The sequence below is a fragment of the Barbatula barbatula genome (genome assembly GCF_947034865.1).
Source record: "Barbatula barbatula genome assembly, chromosome: 21".
NCBI lineage: Eukaryota > Metazoa > Chordata > Actinopteri > Cypriniformes > Nemacheilidae > Barbatula > Barbatula barbatula.
This window is the reverse complement of record NC_136784.1, coordinates 18,723,501-18,742,503: the sequence shown is the minus strand read 5'-3', so window position 1 is coordinate 18,742,503 and position 19,003 is coordinate 18,723,501. Positions and strand designations below refer to the sequence as shown.

At 40.1% G+C, this 19,003-nt stretch overlaps 1 protein-coding gene across 1 annotated transcript; it reads left to right on the top strand.

Moving 5' to 3' along the window:
• Positions 1 to 1,659: 1,659 nt before the first annotated feature.
• On the top strand, positions 1,660 to 18,397 carry tmem222b (transmembrane protein 222b; the record flags this gene model as incomplete). Its single annotated transcript, XM_079484293.1, is given in 7 exon segments — positions 1,660 to 1,678; positions 1,681 to 1,804; positions 12,054 to 12,138; positions 14,400 to 14,431; positions 14,544 to 14,640; positions 14,790 to 14,920; positions 18,177 to 18,397. Coding segments are annotated over 7 exon segments (576 nt in total). The 3' UTR covers positions 18,265 to 18,397.
• Between the last annotated feature and the right edge of the window lie 606 nt (positions 18,398 to 19,003).

The following is a 19,003-nucleotide window of genomic DNA, read 5'->3' as shown; positions in this document are numbered from 1 at the left end:
TTGTAAGGTTATTTAACGAGATATTATGCATCTGTTATAATGCAATAAGACTACCATTATAATGCATTATAAATGCAGACCTCATCATATGTTATAGATTATAATACACATACAAGTTATAACCACAAATAGGTGTGTATTATAATATATTTTAACTGTTGTTATTATTTATGAGACAGTATAACATACTATAAGGCTGTTTATAAGGCATATACATACCTTATAATGCATTAAGAATGCCCTTATAATGCATTACAAGCATGCTTTATCGAAAGTGTTACCGAAAACTCATATCAACAGGCTTTTAACTGCTACAATACTTAGCAGCTATGTATGTACATTTTCTCACAGTTATTGTGAATAAATGTGTGGATTTTCGATGAATGTGTGTATATAATGCAGAATGTGTAAATATGGTGTTTAATTTGTATTCATAACTGTATGTATGTCTAATAGCACACTGTGTGTACTGAGTATGTGTATGTGTATGTGTATACTGCACACTGTCATCTGTATAAGTCTGTATGTATGTAAATAGAACTGTCTATATGTAAATTGTAAATTGTCTAAATGTTAATTGTTTCCGCGCTTTCTGGAGCACGCTCTCAAGAATTTCACTCACCTAGGCAATTGTGGTGTGGTGATGTGACAATAAAAGTGATTTGATTTTAATGGCTATTTTATTTAACAATTTGTTCATTATGCAAAGTTGTTAAATGGCTTCAGAAGACCATGAATACAGCAGAAGTCATAGTCTTTACTCACAATTTCAGGCTTTTATTTGTAAATTTTAACAGGTTTTGCGGCCAGAAAGCACCTGTCAGGGTCTTTGGCAGGTGGGACACCTTACAGTGTAGCTGATTGGATTGCTATGTGCTCGAATTGAATTTAAGAGAGGAGGAGTTTAGGATGTCCATGTCATTTCATTTCATTGAATTGTATTTCTGAATCTTGAATGTTTAAGATTTATTTTTTCATGGTCCTTATGAGGGCCCATTTAGTTAAAAGAAGAATTTAAGAGTAAAAAAACTATTCATGTATCTTAATTGGTAGCCTAAAACATAATGCTTGTTTGATTGCAAGGGCACACACATAGGGCTTACTGACAGTGTAAGGGGTAAAATGCAGTTTCTTTGGGGGGAAAAGCATCTGTTAATGCGTAAATGTAAATAACACTGGTAGGCTATACCTGTATGACTGGTGTGTCCAGTACCATTTAGAACATTTATGAATTTATAACAAGAACGTCAACACTCAAACTTTGTGTTCAGTGAAACAAAATAATAAACACTCAAATTTTAAATTGGTAAATATTAATACATTTGTATCTTCATTTATATTAATGTATGCACGTGTGTGTGTTTCATGTCTTCACTTCATCGTTTGAGAGTGATATTTCCCTATTTGGCAGACCGCAATAACGCAGACTGGGTTTCGCGTGGCGCTGCGCAAGCCGTTCGTCTTATGATATCAAAGTACCGCGAGAGCCATTCAAGAGTAGGGCTCTTAAATTGCTCTCGCGGTACTTTAGTGTCATACTCTGGACAGTCTGCGCAGTGACCAATGCACGCTCAAATGCACGTGCTGCAGTCCGCGAAAGAACCCGGAAACGCGCCGCTCGCGTCGGCAGCGCGCTACAGCTTCCAGGAAGCGAAACGAATGAAGTTCATTTTCCGCAGCTGCTGATGGCGGATGCTGTCGAAACAGATTCCATGAAGAATTATAACATCGCGTTTGAGAGGATAGACCCGAGCGCGAGTCGCTACCCCTACTGTATCGTATGGACGCCGATCCCCGTGCTGTCGTGAGTGATTCCCGCATCCTCCGTTGCTTTCGCGTCGTGTCGATGTTTTGACAGCTTTTGACGTTACAGTCGCGTCATCTGGCGCTTGCAGCTTTCTTTGTTTTGTGTTTGCGTTACGCTGACGGCAGTGAAAAACTGAATGTGCTTTTTGTTCTGAACTTGTTTCCCCTGCAAGCCCGATCCGGGTAGCCCATTTGTAGAAGCCTAAGCCCACAATTACTATGGTCTCAAGTTTGTGGTAAAACTATTAGACGGTTTGTAATTGATTTGCCAAAATACATGGTTATTCACATTTACTGTAATCCCCACCATAAGACTTTTTTGTGTGTGGGGTGGGGGTTCATGTCGAAAATATACAATTTATACAAAATACACAATATATTTGATCATAATATGCATAACTATATTTATTCAAAACAGGCTTGTATAAAAGAACAGGCTTTTACTGTGTTTTGGATCAAATCAATACAGGCTTGGTGAACAGAAATGACATTTAATGGTTGTTTGGCGTTTCAAATTTAAAGTGACATGACAACTAGCCCATAAAAAAACTTAATATAAATTATTGTATATAATTTGTGTACCAAAATGTACCAAATCCATTGCATGAATTTAATCACATTTGTCAAAATCATTATAATTTTTACTCAAATAAAAATATCTGAGGGACCCCCTTAAGTCTATTTTTTACTTGTTATGGGGGTGCCTAATGGGGGTTCCTGGATCCCCCCAGCCCCCCTTCAATTCAAGCACTGCTGTAAACATCAAACCATGGGTAATGTCCTTACGGGCTAAGCAGTGTTTCTGTGACTTTCTCAACTGTTTCTCAACTGTTAAAGCACTGCTCTAGCAAAACAATGGTCATGGGTTTGATTTCCAGGGAACAACAATGCAATGGAAGTTGCTTTGGATAAACAACGCCCTTAAATTCTGCATAAATTTATAGATTTTCTTTAACACATAAATATGTATTTTCAAGAATGTCCTGCTCTTTTAATGCAAAAAGAGTGAGTCAGGCATGGGGCTGTTGATCTCCAAAATGACAAAACAAATCTATAAAAGTAATCTAATGTGCTATATTTTGTCGCAGAGCATGGTTTTAGTAGACTTGGGTTTGTGTCAGGTTGATTTACTATACTTCTGCTAATCATGTCACAGAAATTCTGTGTGTATAATTTATAACGATTCGTTCCCAACATGACAGCTTTTCTGAATTTGTATGTATTTCTCTTCTGATAGACCTTGAGTTGTATAGAAGCATATTGGTAGCAATTAAGAATGCAAAATGACAATGCATTTATGTTATGTATAACATATGTACATCATTAGGTGCAAATGAAAACGAAAATTCAATAATAAAATTTAAATTAGTCAGTTCCTACATCAGTTTTAATATCTGATTTAAATAAGATATTTTAACGCTATTTAAGTTGCAAAATAAAAATGCATTCCCCAGATTGATTTTATGTTTAAGATAGTCAAGCAAAGCTGTAGCAAAATGATCATTAAAATTTTATGCATACTAAATGCATTAGCATCAACAGGTTGAACATTGGCGGCCGTGCTTGCACGTGACGTCACCGCATACCAAAGTCAAGAGTGTCTAGTTTAGAAAGGAAAAACGTTGTTGTGTGATGGATTGTACAGCGCGAAATCTGAGATTTCTTTTTATAAACTGATGAAAGACAGAAAAGAAGCAAATGGATCGCTGCAATTTGCAAATCAAATGGGATATGAAATATTACTCGCTTGCCAGTTCAAGTCAGACCAAGTCAGGTAACTTGTGTTATTTAACCATACCATTATAGTGTTATCTACCTACTTTATAACGTTACACTTATAAATGTTGCGTAAATGTTACGTTTTCCCAGCGGTTACTAACAGTGTTGGGTGATCCTCTATTTATTTTAACATTCTAAGCAGGTATATTTTATACAGACCTTAGAAATACACAAGAAGGAAGCTTTAGGTGAAGAAGAACTGTGCTGAAGTGCTCCATGCTCACAAAGTTCATCATTAACAACCGCATAAAGATTCTATGTAAGAAAGAGATTCAGTAGACTCTTTACTGTATGACCTGAAGCCTTTAAGTGTTTTAGTGATGTAGGATGTTCTTTGTTTGTTTTCTATTTATTTCCCGTTTAAATAACAGATTTTTATGTTCATTAGAGAATCAAAACAGTAATAAAAGAATTCATAAAACGGCTTGTTTTATAGCGTCTGAGAATTTTTCACGTATCCTAATATCTGAATGTAATAATCAAAATGACAACATCAAGGGCAATAATCAGCATCAGTGATTTTGTTTCAATCTTACAGTCCTATGGAATGAGTATATGTTTATGAGCTACAGCGTGACAAAAAAGTATTTAGCCAGCCACCAAATTGTGCAAGTTCTCCCACTTAAAAAGATGAGAGAAGCCTTTAATTTTCATCATAGGTATACTTCAACTATGAAAAAAATTAATCCAGAAAATCACATTGTCTGATTTTAAAAGAATTTATTAGCAAATTATGGTGTAAAATAAGTATTTGGTCACCTACAAAAAAAAGCAAGATTTCTGTCTCTCACAGACTTGTAACTTGGCTACTCTGTCCTCCACTCGTTACCTGTAGTATTGGCACCTGTTTGAACTAGTTATCAGTATAAAATAATAAAATGTAGTGTAACTCGATTTCTGAAGAGTCGTGTCACAAAACGACCCTTTTCTGAATGACTGTGTGAAGACGATAGGACTAAAAAGACAACAGTCACAATACTGAATGTGTTCATGATGAAAACGCGTCTTCACGCTTAAGTCAACATGAGACGTTCAGCATATCATCAGACACGTAGCAATCTTAAGAAACACTTAATTAATAATATAAATTGTAAAAATAATTTGTGTGCATGCGATTTAATGTTTTTTTCAGCTCTGTTTGACTATATTAAACATATAAAATCAATCCGGGAATGCATTTTAATTTTAGTTTTGTGACTTTAAGAGCATTAAAAATATCTGTTTAAATTACATATTAAAACTTGATGAATGTAAATTATATGATTTCATTTTCATTTGCACCTAATGATGCACATATATTATTTTAAATGTATATTTACATATATAAATGCATTGTCATTTTACACACTGCATTTAAATACCAATATTCTTCCATAGAGTTGAGGACACCATGGGACTGTGCTAAGAGTACCTCAACTCTATGGAAGCATATTGGTAGCAATTTTCAATTAAAAATCCAATAATCTGGAATTTTTTGTTTTTCTGAGTTTGAGTCAGCAGCTTGCCCTCTAGAACACTCCGTGATAAATATGCACATTGATGAGACCATATCTGGGGTGTTGGCGTGTGCCCTACTCTACTTCAGAGTACTGGTGCTGTTTAATTCCAGATATTTATACTGTGTTATTTATAGTAAACCTGTCTCTTATACTTTTTTAAATCACTTTGAGAATAATTCTGGTCTTGTATCTAATCCACCTTTTTTATCTGACTGTCCTTTGGATTGCTGGAGCTGTTGCCGCTTAAAATGCAAATGCAAAGAATATAATCAACCGGGGAATGTATAGGCCCTATAGGCCCCTTGGAGGCGGAAAGATTCCCCTGGTCGTTTTACTTTTGCTAGCTTGCATGTCCTTTTGACACTGACGGGAGAAATCCGATTTCATTTGAATGTGCAAGGTCAGTAACTACCTGGGACTGTGACTGTTGTTGAAAATGTGAACTTAAACTGAAGGTACCAGATTGGCCAACCTGTACACACTCACTCAATAGATGGACGAACTGTCAGGATTACCTTCCATACCAGTTAAGTGGTTTGACATCCACACATACCAGATAAAGAAACCAAGTGTGTATAGTAAAGAGAAACTACATCACTACATCTTTAGATGCTTATACTGTATGTGCTCACCAGTGTTACTCTGATAAAGTAATTAATAACTAGTTACTCATTACATATTCAATAATTAGATTACGGTCTCCTAAAAGTATTTAAATAATTTTTGTTAATTACTTTCTATCTCCTACAAAAACCTTGATTTGAATTGATTCAAGGATACACATGAAACGGCTTATTTCATTCATTCAAATAAGTAATTGCATAGAATTCTATTATTAGCTTAAGTACACAAATGCAAGACGGATACATTAAATCATAAATTTTAAAGTTAGTCTTATAATTTTGATATAATTTCCACTATTGAATATATTACTTGATATTATTTTGTTTATTTACACCTGAAGTAAGAATTATCCCTTACTCTACTTTTTTTAAGTAAAAAGTAATTAAATTACAGTAACTAATTAGTTGGTAACTAGTTACACCCAACACTGTACTCACAGTGTCAAACGGTAGCAAATGCAACTACTAAACATGAAAACTGTAGAAACAGCAACTCTAAACTTGTCATGATCTCGGGTGGTGAGACACGGACAGAGGACCCAGGTGCAGACAGCAGGTAAGGGATTTACAGAGGACTTTAAAAGAAGTTTAAAACAAACACCCACGAGGTGGTGTAGCACTAGTGCTAACAAAAGAAAACACGAGGGAACTGCATGTGGTAACTCTCAACGCAGTACGTTTATTGAACCACAAGAACATCACAAAACACCAGAACACCACAGAACTAGAATCCCGGCTCCGCCTACTTAAAGGGGCAGTAAAGCTTCTCAGTGAATACTGTTGGTGAATTGTGTGTTTGGCACTTGCATCTGCCACTACACAGGTCCCCCCAGAATTCACCAACAGCGGCCACATCAGCTTGTTAGGGAACCGAACTTGTCTGCCAGAACGTGTGAAAGAATGCGGCTCAGGGGCCGATGGCACAGGTAAAGCAGGCTGGGAAACCTCCCTGGAGACTGTACTCTTGTGAATGGACGGGCGACCCCGCTTAGGTGCCCGAGCAGGAACCAGTGGGCAGCCTCGTGCTCCATGAGCTGGCTTGAGTCGGTCGACCGTAACTCGTTCTGGACGACCTCCAATGTCAACCAGGAAAGTCTTATCTCCAGCCTCCAGTACGCGAAATGGCCCATCGTAAGGAGGGCGCAAGGAGTGTCGGCGAGTGTCACAGCGAATAAATACAAAATCAGCCGTAGATAGGTCTCGGGGTATCCAGGACTGCCCCATGCCATGTGGGCACCGGCCGAAAAGCCTTAATCTTGTCAACAAGGGTAGACCGTTCAGCGAACGGGCTCCATGGTTCAGTGCTGGGTGGAATGAAGTCGCCTGGGACACGCAGTGGCTGACCATACACCAATTCTGCCGAAGAGGTTTGCAGCTCTTCCTTAGGAGCGGTCCGTAGACCCAGAAGGACCCAGGGCAAACGCTCGACCCATCTGTCGTCCGTTTGACTGGCCCTCAAAGCGGTCTTAAGAGAGCGGTGAAAACGTTTACACAGGCCATTGGCCTGCGGATGGAACGCCGTAGTACTATGGAGCAGCACTCCGAGGATGCGGGCCACCTCCGACCACAACTCTGACGTGAACTGCGGGCCACGGTCCGAAGACATGTCTCCAGGCGTGCCGAAACGTGCCACCCAATTGGCAATGAAAGCCCGTGCCACACTGTCTGTGGTTGTCGAGGTCAATGGAACTGCCTCCGGCCACCTGGTAGTCCGATCCACCATGGTGAGAAGGTGAGTGAACCCCTGGGAGGGCGGTAATGGACCCACCAGGTCGATGTTGACATGTTCGAAACATCGATCAGGTACCGCAAATGTCTCCAAGGGTGCTTTGACGTGCCTTTGTATTTTAGCCCGCTGGCATGCCACGCAAGCAGCGACCCAGTCCCGAACATCTTTTTTTAAACAATCCCACACATACTTCGATGAGACCAGCTTCTGCGAAGCTCTCCGCCCTGGGTGTGACAAACTGTGGACCTTATCGAAAACAAGGCGCCGCCACTGCATGGGTAGAACTGGGCGAGGGTTGCCCGTGGATACATCGCACATTAGTGTCACACCTGCCTCAGTAAAAATGACATCAGCGATTGTCAGACTTGAGTCAGCCGTCCTGTATGCCTGTACCTGGGGGTCGGACTGTTGGTCTGCAGCCAAACGGACAAAGTCCATACCCAGATGCACTGCCTGCACTGTAGCTCTTGAAAGGCAATCTGCCACAACGTTGCTTTTTCCGTCAATGTGCTGGATATCCGTTGTGAACTCAGAAACGAAAGCCAAGTGACGTTGCTGGCGGGTCGACCAAGGCTCGGAAACTTTTGCCATTGCGTGAACCAAGGGCTTGTGGTCCACAAATGCTGTAAATGCACGGCCCTCCAGAAAGAAACGAAAGTGTCTGACAGCTAGGTATAGGGCGACCAACTCTCTGTCAAATGTACTGTACTTTCGCTCGTTGGGGCGTAGTTGACGGCTGAAAAATGCCAGGGGCTGCCAAACACCTCCTATAAGCTGCACCTACAGCCCAGTCTGAGGCATCGGTGGAGATAGCGATAGGAGCGCCAGGAACAGGGTGAGATAGCATGGTTGCTTGAGTTAGAGCTTGCTTAGTGTCCACAAACGACTTGGTCATCTCCTCCGACCAGGTGATCGGTTTTGCTTTGCTGTGTCCTTTGACGGCGCCGTACAAAGGTCGCATGAGCTCAGCGGCCCGAGGAATGAAACGGTGATAAAAATTGACCATCCCCAGAAATTCTTGCAGCGCTTTGATAGTGTGGGGCACAGGGAACTGTTCGATGGCGTCCACTTTGTTTGGTAGCGGGAAAGCCCCCATGTCTGTTACTCGGTGACCAAGAAAGTCGATGGCCCCCAGGCCAAAATGACACTTGGCAGGGTTAATTATCAAACCGTGTTGACTGAGTTGGGCAAAAAGCAAGCGTAGATGAGTGAGATGTTCGTGTGCGGAGGAATTGGCTATCAGGATGTCATCTAAATACACAAATATAAAGTCCAAATCCCGTAAGATTGAGTCCATCATGCGCTGAAATGTTTGGGCCGCATTCTTGAGGCCAAAAGGCATCCGTAAAAACTCAAAGAGGCCAAACGGTGTTATCACAGCTGTTTTGGGGATGTCCTCATGGAAAACTGGTACCTGATGGTATCCACGCACCAGATCCACTTTGGAGAAGATGGTTGCCCCTGCCAGGCGCGCTGAAAAATCCTGAATGTGAGGAACGGGGTATCGGTCGGGCGTGGTGACATCATTGAGCCGACGATAATCCTCGCACGGGCGGTAACCACCATCAGTTTTGGGGACTATATGTAGGGGTGAGGCCCAAGGACTGTTGGAGCGTCGCACAATTCCCAGGTTTTCCATGTTAGTAAACTCCGCCTGAGCCGCTGCCATCTTTTCAGGATGCAAGCGTTGGGCTCAGGCATGCACTGGGGGTCCAGACGTCAAAATATGGTGTACAACCCCATGGCTAGCTGAGGCTGATGAGAAAGTGGGTTTAGTGAGATTGGGAAATTCACTGAGTATTCGAGCAAACTCGCACTCCACGGTCAACGAGCTAGAGAGTGTGGTTGTTGCAAAAGTGCTTCGTGAACAAGGCAACACATTGAAAGCTTCCGCAGTGACTAAGCAACAGTTCTTTACATCTACCAAAAGTCCATAAGAGCACAGAAAATCTACGCCCAGGAGGGGCCTGCTTACATCTGCTAAAACAAACTCCCATGTAAAACGTTGTCCATTGAAACACAGCGGGACTAGCCGTGTCCCATACGTCTTAATTTTACCTTCGTTGGCCGCTTCGAGCGGTGTGCCAGTTTCGCCGGATCGTCTGTCCACAGGTGATGCCGGAATCATGCTAACTTGTGCTCCTGTGTCACACAAGAAATGTCGGCTGGATAGCGAATCCGTGATGAAAAGGAGATATTCAGCATTATGTGTCACTACGCTGCTGACTGTTGGGATTCCTCGGCTCCCACTGAACGTGCAAGGGGCACGACATTTCTTGGCTTTTGCTCCGAAACGTGCGTGAAAGTAACAAAATCCGTGATCGCCTGGCTGCCGTGCCGGAAACGATGGTGCGCTAACGCTCGTGCGGCTGTGGAACTGTTGAGAGCTGCGACCACATAGTAGTATCTCGTGTCGTCCGCGGTTATCTCTCGTAAAGCGAACTGAGCCTCGGCTTGAGCGAACCACACAGACGCTTGTTGCTCCCAAAACTCCGGAAGCTTAAGCGATACAGCATTCGTCGACATTTTGCGTAAATAGTTCTGACTCGGGGTCACCAATGTAGCACTAGTGCTAACAAAAGAAAACTGAAACATGAATCAATAACAAGGTAACGAGAGGATGGGAACAGAGACGAGACCGGAGAGAGCGTATTGAAGGCCGAAAGGGCCATACCTCTCTCCACACAAAACATGAGATTCTGTCATGATCCTGCCACTATCATGACATAAACTGTTTCATTGATGTTTAGTCTCCGGTCGTGGGCTAACTGCTAACAATGTTAGCTTATGACGTTTAGATGCGCTAATATGTGAGAAATAACTTAACTTGTCCCCCATGTTGTGATTAGGTGGGCAAACATGAGAAGTCTTTAGACACATACCCAAGCCATAATCCATACCAACAAAAGACAGAGTTTATTTAACTTTAAGTGATATAAAGTGTACGGTGAAAACGGCAGCAGTTTTTATGATAATTTCTACCTGTGATTTTTATTGTGTTAAACTAAAACTGTCGTCGTTTTTTCTGCCAATTGCAGCAGGTATGTGCAAAAATATATGTAATCTGTCAATTCTGGCTCTTAACACAGCAAGATTATGTTGTTAATTCATTATGTAGCCGACTGCGCTGGTTTGTATTGGCCGCCTCCAGTTTTCCACTAGTTTTGGCTCCAGCTAATGCTGTGATGTAATCCTGACTTCGGCGTAGTAATGTACAGAACCCCTCATAAAACAACTTCAAAATACACAGCAATTCGGCTTCTTTTCTTATAAAATAATAATAACTTTGTTTGTTTTTGGTGGAAAAGTCTAAACAATAGGTCAGTTGACATAGAATACAGCAGTTAACTATCACCGTGAAAAGTACGGACGAAAAGTAGGGGCCACATTTGGGCCACAATTTACAGAGGGGGAGCAAGTAGTGCATAATTATTTTTCATGTTTCAATTGCTGCTGGCACTACCACATTTCTGAACAAAACACTAGAGATGAGTTAGAGAATGATGCTGGTTTATTCTTGATAAACAGAGACCATGAGTACAGACTACTTGAGTACAGGACAGGTCAGTAAACCAAAGCAATACAACAATTTTGACATTTCACTCAGGGTTGTACTCACTTTTGTCGCCAGCGGTTCAGACATTAATGGCTGTGTGTGTGTTGAGTTATTTTGAGGGAACAGCAAATTTAAACCCATATACAAGCTGTACACGCACTACTTTAAATTGAAGCAAAGTGTCAATTATTCAGTGTTGTCACATGAAAAGATATAATAAAATATTTACAAAAATTTGAGGGGTGTACTCACTTTTGTGAGATTCTGAACTTTTGGTATGACCGAAGACAAAAGGTTTTAAGTGTCAGACACTATTATCCATCCCTGAAATATTTTACTTCCCTGGACTATGCAACTGTAACTAATATGTGAATTATCAGTGCCGTTGTCCACTTGGAAATGTTTACCTGGAAGTGGTAGAAAGTCTACAAGCCAAAACGCTTCAGGGGCCAATAAGATTTCAACTGGGGCCAGTGCCCCTCTGGCCCCACCTCTAGAACCACCAGGGCTATACTGTTGATCTGTTAAGTCAAGTCTGCTTTATTTATATATTACATTACATTTATTACAATTTTCATTGTTACAAAGCAGCTGTACAGGAAAAATTACTATAAGCAAAACATATAAGGTTATGCAAGTCAAAACACAGGTCAAATATCAGACAGACTATAAATTCCTATACGCAGTGTTAATTAAATAAAACTATCAAATTCTGTGTCACAAAATCTGTGTTCAGTCAACCTCTCCTGAGGTTTTTGGTATGTGCCGTTCAGGTTATCGTTCACAATGCTCAGCTTTACTTTTCATTCCCCTCTGTTCTGTCAGGTCTACTACTGTAGAGGAGGTTTGTGGTAAATATATTATAAAATACTTTTATTGATTTCATTCATGGTTCAAGCTGTCAGACACACCAGTTATTTATCGATAGTTTACATTAATAGAAAGCCTTTGATATGTCCTGCTAGAACTTCCCATTCCAATGCAATTTACATAAATACAAAAAACGAAGTAGTTTTAAAAGAAAAAGGGTTTTAATGCGACTTTAATCCTGCTTGTTTCAGGTGGCTGTTTCCATTCATTGGTCATATGGGCATCTGCACCTCGGCTGGAGTGATCCGGGACTTTGCTGGGCCGTACTTTGTCTCAGTAAGTACAAGACCCCCCAAAATAGTGTTTGTTATTGTTATATGCCACAGTTTTTACCACTGATTTAAATTTTTCCAATAAATGATGCCAGTATCTAGAGATCAGTGTTAAATATGTTAAGATATAAGATATTTTGCGCTGTAAGGTTTGAGATACTGTGATTATTATTGTGATTATAGTCAGGTCTAAATGGCATTGTTGTATTGGCATTATCTCCAGTGTCGTTTTGACATGTCTTTTTTATTTTGTCCTCTGGGGTATCATTTTATTATTACTAAAGTGTTGTGCCCCAAAAACACAAAATTAAGTTATTGATGACATTTTCAATCCTGTTTTTATCGCAGTTCTCTCTTACATACAGCTTCTCAAACTCAAACATAATAGGGATATGTTAAGCCCCATGTATTAACAGAATGCAACTATACACAGGAAAAAACAAAGCAGTATGGAATAGTCCGGAATCAGTGGTGTAAATTTAAGTGTATGCATGGGAATTTTGGATGTATAACGTTTAGATTTATGCCTTTGGCAGACATTTTACATTGCATTGTATTATGCATAATAATACATTTATATAAATTAATTATTGCATTTATTTGACTTAATAATTAAAAGAGAGATAGATGCGTGAATAGTCAATAGTCAATAGTCAAAATAGTCATTTTTTTAATGGATTTGATGCAGATGTTTATGAATGAATGTCAAGGGTCAGGGCAGACTGGCCAACTGTAGTACCGGGACTTTTTCCAATGGGCAGCTTTTATAATGTGGGCCAGAACGTGAGCGGACGGGGTGGGATCCCTCCGGAACGCAAGCGCTCTTGGCGAAGAAGTCACATGCTGCTTTTAAGGCCCAGTCGAGACTCACAAGGGCAGCATTGACAACAAGTTTAGGTGCTGTTTCTGTGAGCACTTGAAGCACAATGCCCGATCTGTGCAGGTGCGTCTGGGCAATATGATTACATTAATGGCAGCGCATTCATTTATAACAGTAATCAAACTGATTGGAACTAACTGTGCATTAAATGCACACCTTCCAGCCAATCTGAATCGAGTATTCAGACATAGCATGGTATAATAGCAAATAACATGTCCACTGATTTGCTAAACACCTAACACAAAATTCCCTTAAAAGTCACTCTATGACCAAACTTAATGATCCAGGCCAATAAATTGTCTGTCACTGCAAAACTCGGGATCTCAAACAGCCTCATGCTGACATGGATGTTCAATTCCCAGTGCTCTTCTAGAAAAGGTCCTCTGTCATTTTTCCTTGAAATCCCTATATCATTAAATTAAATTCCCACTGGTAATCACTAGAAAGTTCAAAACTAGGTATCTTGGTGACCTTGCACAGACTTGTCCTATTATTTCCAAAAGGACAATCTGTACCTGTGCACAAGGGTGCTGAGCAGAGGAGGTATCATGCTGTAATATGACATGTGATAAAAGCTCCATGTCTGTCCTGTGTAAGCTGTCTGAGTTACAAATTGCCGCCATCTCAGCCATTTCCACAGTTTTAGAGTCCTCTTGTTAAAAATAAATGATATTATCTGATTGTTCAACATCAGGGCAAGTCTATCCCATAATGCACATGGTATTTAATAAACCTATGTGACAGATGCGACTGCTTGTTCATAAATTGCAAGAATCCAACAAATTCAGACTGGCTATTCAAACGAAAGAAAAGTTGATATAATATAATGGATTTAGGCTAGGACACTATCTTAGTCAACAGAAATGTCTCAGACACAAGACAGAGGCAAAAGGGAAACATCTTGGGTAGAGCGGAGCCAGTAACACAAGAAGTGGTTATTTGACCTGCTGTGACACGGACCAGCACACATTCAAGTGCACCGCAATCTAGTGCACTTAAGTCTGCTCGTGGCAGACAGGAACTAAAGCTTGTCTTGCATGTGGAATGAACTGGTCAATGTGGCATCAGGTTATCTGAAAAGTTACTTCAGAGTCTTTGTGAAATATAAACCATAATAGCTTTGAGATAGCTTTTGATAGTGGCATAGAGTCACATTTTACTGGGCCACAAACATATTTTCATTTAAAAAAAATTACACTTTACAAAGTGCCAAATAAATTTTCCAGATGGAGTTATGGAAAGGGATTATCATCTGGTTCTGATCAGATGCATTGCATATCCCCGGGAAGCATCTTTATTAATATGAAAACTCTCAATATGCAACGTTTCTAAATTGATGTATTAAGAAAGTGTTGACACGCTGAACAGACTTGTTTTTTTTGCAGGAGGACAACATGGCTTTTGGAAGACCCACAAAGTGAGTTTGGGGAGCATCGTTTTGAAGTCCTGAACTGTAGGGGTAGACCTTGTATGATACATACAGTATAATAGACACGCTACATATTTTAACACTCTGCCTTTTTTCTCAGGTATTGGATGTTGGATGTAAGTAAAGTATACATCAGTGGATCTAACGCCTGGGACACAGCCATTCACAATGCCTGTGAAGAGTATAAACAGAGAATGGTATGTGTGTTTCCTTTCTAAACCAAACACCTCCCGTGCACTTCTATTGGTTGTAAAATGTTTGCAGTGCCTGTGGGTAATTTTTATTAGTATACATGTAAATAAACTACAATTTGGCCTCCTGACAATTATCTTTGTTCTTTGTCCAGCACAACCTATGTTGTGACAATTGTCACTCGCACGTTGCCATGGCTCTGAACTTGATGCGCTATGAAAACAGCACTTCATGGAATATGGTGAACCTCTGTCTGCTCGCTCTCATTCATGGCAAACACGTCAGGTGAGGACATCTTGAGAGTTGGGTAAGCAATGAACATGGACAGATACTTTAAATATTAAAATTTCTTGGTTTAAAGGGATTCGTTCAATTGTTGCAGGTAATGTTTCTAAAAGAGTGTGCCTTAAGGGCCCTTAAACATTTTCAGGCGTCTGGGTACATGTCTAGTCTACGTACGGTGAAGAATCGTACAGCTACAGTATGCAAGAAACATTACATGAAATCAAATCCACTCGTAGGTGTAGTATAAACTCGTGTCGTTTTTTCAAGATTTAGACTTGCTGCCAACTTAACCCAGTACCATTATCAAACCCTGACTGAATGACTAGACATAGTTCAGGACTGAAGAATTGGGCTCAGTGCACTGGATGTCAGCTAAAAGTGCCTGAGCACCTGAAACTGTCCACCCTGCAAGTTTAATAAGGGATCGTATCAGACACAGCCTTCTTCAGAGTACCAGTTGCTGTCTGAGAACACAGTGCCATGGCCATCAGGGACTAAGAAAGCAAGGGTGTGGTTTTAGTAGTAATTCTCAAATGCATCTAGGTATAATTGAAGATATTGTATTGAGTGCATTAGGGGTGTAACGGTTCTCCACCAACGGTTCGGCACACGCTTGGACCACGGTTCATCTTAAATCTGACGACGCATTTATAATATGGGTCGTTAAAAATTATAATGCATAAAACAGACTGATAAAGTTCAGCTAATGTATGTTTGTCGATGGATACACATTAAATACCTACGAACACTCAAATACCGTAGACAAATTTCAATAGGATTTACGTATGCTGTAATATGACCAGTCATTTATGCTTTCATCACCCGGGTGTTGCAAGCGCTCGAGTGCAGGTGTGACCTGAACAGCACATGTTGCTGTTTAAACTAAAATCATTCAAGCCTTGCCAATTTAAACATTTTAGTGCTAGATTATGCACAAGAAAACTTGCGCGCTGTGAGAAGATCCGAAGCGAGCACAAGGAAAGTCTCAGACATGGTGCAAAAATGGAGTTGCATTTAAAGTCTTGCACTTAAATGGACAAATTCACAACCGAAGTAGGTCAACATGCCCCTCTTGTCGAGTATCTGAAAAAACAAAACAGACGAAAAACAACGCATGTGTACAGTATCTGTGTACTGGAATGTTGTGTTGCTCTTAAAGCGACAGCACCATATTCCTGCTGTCTATTAAAAGTCAGGGAAATCACTCCCTGCTTGTGACTCAATAGCTTCTTTATCTTCAATTATGATTCATTTTTATTTTATTTGTACATATGCAATGTTATGTTTTATTTGATTACTTTAATACATTTCTATACCTTGAAAAGGTACTGTATATACACTCACCTAAAGGATTATTAGGAGCACCATACTAATACTGTGTTTGACCCCCTTCCGCCTTAATTCCGCCAGAACTGCCTTAATTCTACGTGGCATTGATTCAACAAGGTGCTGAAAGCATTCTTTAGAAATGTTGGCCCACATTGATAGGATAGCATCTTGCATTTGATGGAGATTTGTGGGATGCACATCCAGGGCATGAAGCTCCCGTTCCACCACATCCCAAAGATGCTCTATTGGGTTGAGATCTGGTGACTGTGGGGGCCATTTTAGTACAGTGAACTTATTGTCATGTTCAAGAAACCAATTTGAAATGATTCGAGCTTTGTGACATGGTGCATTATCCTGCTGGAAGTAGCCATCAGAGGATGGGTACATGGTGGTCAAAAAGGGATGGGCATGGTCAGAAACAATGCTCAGGTAGACCGTGGCATTTAAACAATGCCCAATTGGCACTAAGGGGCCTAAAGTGTGCCAAGAAAACATCCCCCACTTCATTAAACCACCACCACCAGCCTGCACAGTGGTAACAAGGCATGATGGACCCATGTTCTCATTCTGTTTACACCAAATTCAGTCTTCAACTGTCCAATTTTGGTGAGCTCGTGCAAATTGTAGCCTCTTTTTCCTATTTGTAGTGGAGATGAGTGGTACCCGGTGGGGTCTTCTGCTGTTGTAGCCCATCCGCGTCAAGGTTGTGTGTGTTGTGGCTTCACAAATGCTTTGCTGCATACCTCGGTTGTAACGAGTGGATATTTCAGTCAAAGTTGCTCTTCTATCAGCTTGAATCAGTCGGCCCATTCTCCTCTGACCTCTAGCATCAACAAGGCATTTTCACCCACAGGACTGCCGCATACTGGATGTTTTTTCCTTTTCACACCATTCTTTGTAAACCCTAGAAATGGTTGTGCGTGAAAATCCCAGTAACTGAGCAGATTGTGAAATAGTCAGACTGGCCCGTCTGGCACCAACAACCATGCCACGCTCTAAATTGCTTAAATCACCTTTCTTTCCCATTCTGACATTCAGTTTGGAATTTAGGAGATTGTCTTGACCAAGACCACACCCTTAAATGCATTGAAGCCACATGTGATTGGTTTATTAGATAATTGCATTAATAAGAATTTGAACAGGTGTTCCTAATAATACTTTAGGTGAGTGTATACAGTATCTTATTTTATTTTGTTTTATTGGTCCTGTTACTTGTAGCTTGATTATTTGATCTTATTTTTATTTGTCAGTAGTTCCGTTTCTCTGAACATGGCACAAACCGAACTGAAACGGTGACCCTTAAACCGTGACACAAACCAAACCGTGAGTAATATGAACCGTTACACCCCTAGAGTGCCTGCCACTGGTGCCTGCCACTGTTTATTATGTGAATGGTTATTTCAGTCAGTCACTGAAAAAGGAACTGAGCTGATGATGCAGCTATTTTGTACTTCAACTTTCAGACTGTGGCAGTTGCATCAAAATGTAGAGTAATCTGTAGTCTCACAGATCCAGATTTTTAACTGTCATTATAAGGCCTGGTTCATTTAGCAGTTTTCTCTAACCAAGGACTGACAGTATAATTTAAAATCATGTTTAATTCATCATATGCTTTGTGAAATATTTTTAAATAGGTTTTTGTTACACATTAACTATTATTGTTCAGGTGACGGATGGCTTGTAACTTGTAAATCATAATTTTAAACATACATGTAGCATCAACTCAAAACACTTGCGACACACAGAGCATCCTAACAATGTCCCGCAATCATCCACGATACATTACCTACCACAAAGTAATGAACTTAAACGGACAGCGTACCAAGCCCCTAAGCATTTGCACTTGTGAATTTTACATAAACACCTCTTGTGAATACACATTTCTTTCTTGACTTTAATTATCAACATCTTTCTTTTATTCGGACAGCTGTGTGGGATTTCTAAAGACATGGCTGCCGTTCTTCATTTTGACCAGTGTCATTCTGGCTGTGGCCCTATTTCTAAACCTGCGATGACCTAGCTGGGTGAGGTAGAGGTGGAGCGGTCGAGGTTGGCTGGGTACAAAACCCACCCCTCTGCAAAGGACCCACTTTTCCAGCTTAAAGTGGGACTCTGATGAATATCAGCCGGGCCAGATGTGGTGCCTACAACCCGGTTCAACTCTTCAAAACATAGAGGAGCATAACTATGAAATCTAATGCTAGGTCTCTTTGTCATAGGGTAGAGACAGTGAATACGCCATGCCTTCAGTGTCTTGTGGTGATGTACAAAATGCTATTCTCTAAAAAGTCTTCCAAAGGCATAGTTTGGTGTCACTCATGAAAGTTATGGTGCTCATTTATTGTTTGGTTACATTTTGATCTCTAAACTATAATTTCTATTTATAACAAGTAACATATTTGAAACAACATTTTAAATTTGATATGTCATATTTAAAACACTATACTGTACATTTTTAATTATTATGTTCTCTTTCTGAGAACACATTATAGGATAGAGAAAATGCTTTGAAATAAATTGGAAATTGATCTCTTTTCAAACACTCATGAATATGACCTCTCTCAATATTAACTTAAATTAAAACTTTTAATATTTATCTATATTTGGGATTCTTTAATTATCTTAATGGCAATTCTTAACATTGTGGTTTTACAACAAATTGAATGGTTTTTACTTATAATTCTTTACAGTACTAGCTTGGCATGCTTTCAAGTGTCATTTGTTCTATTTTATAACAAATTTACTTATCTATGT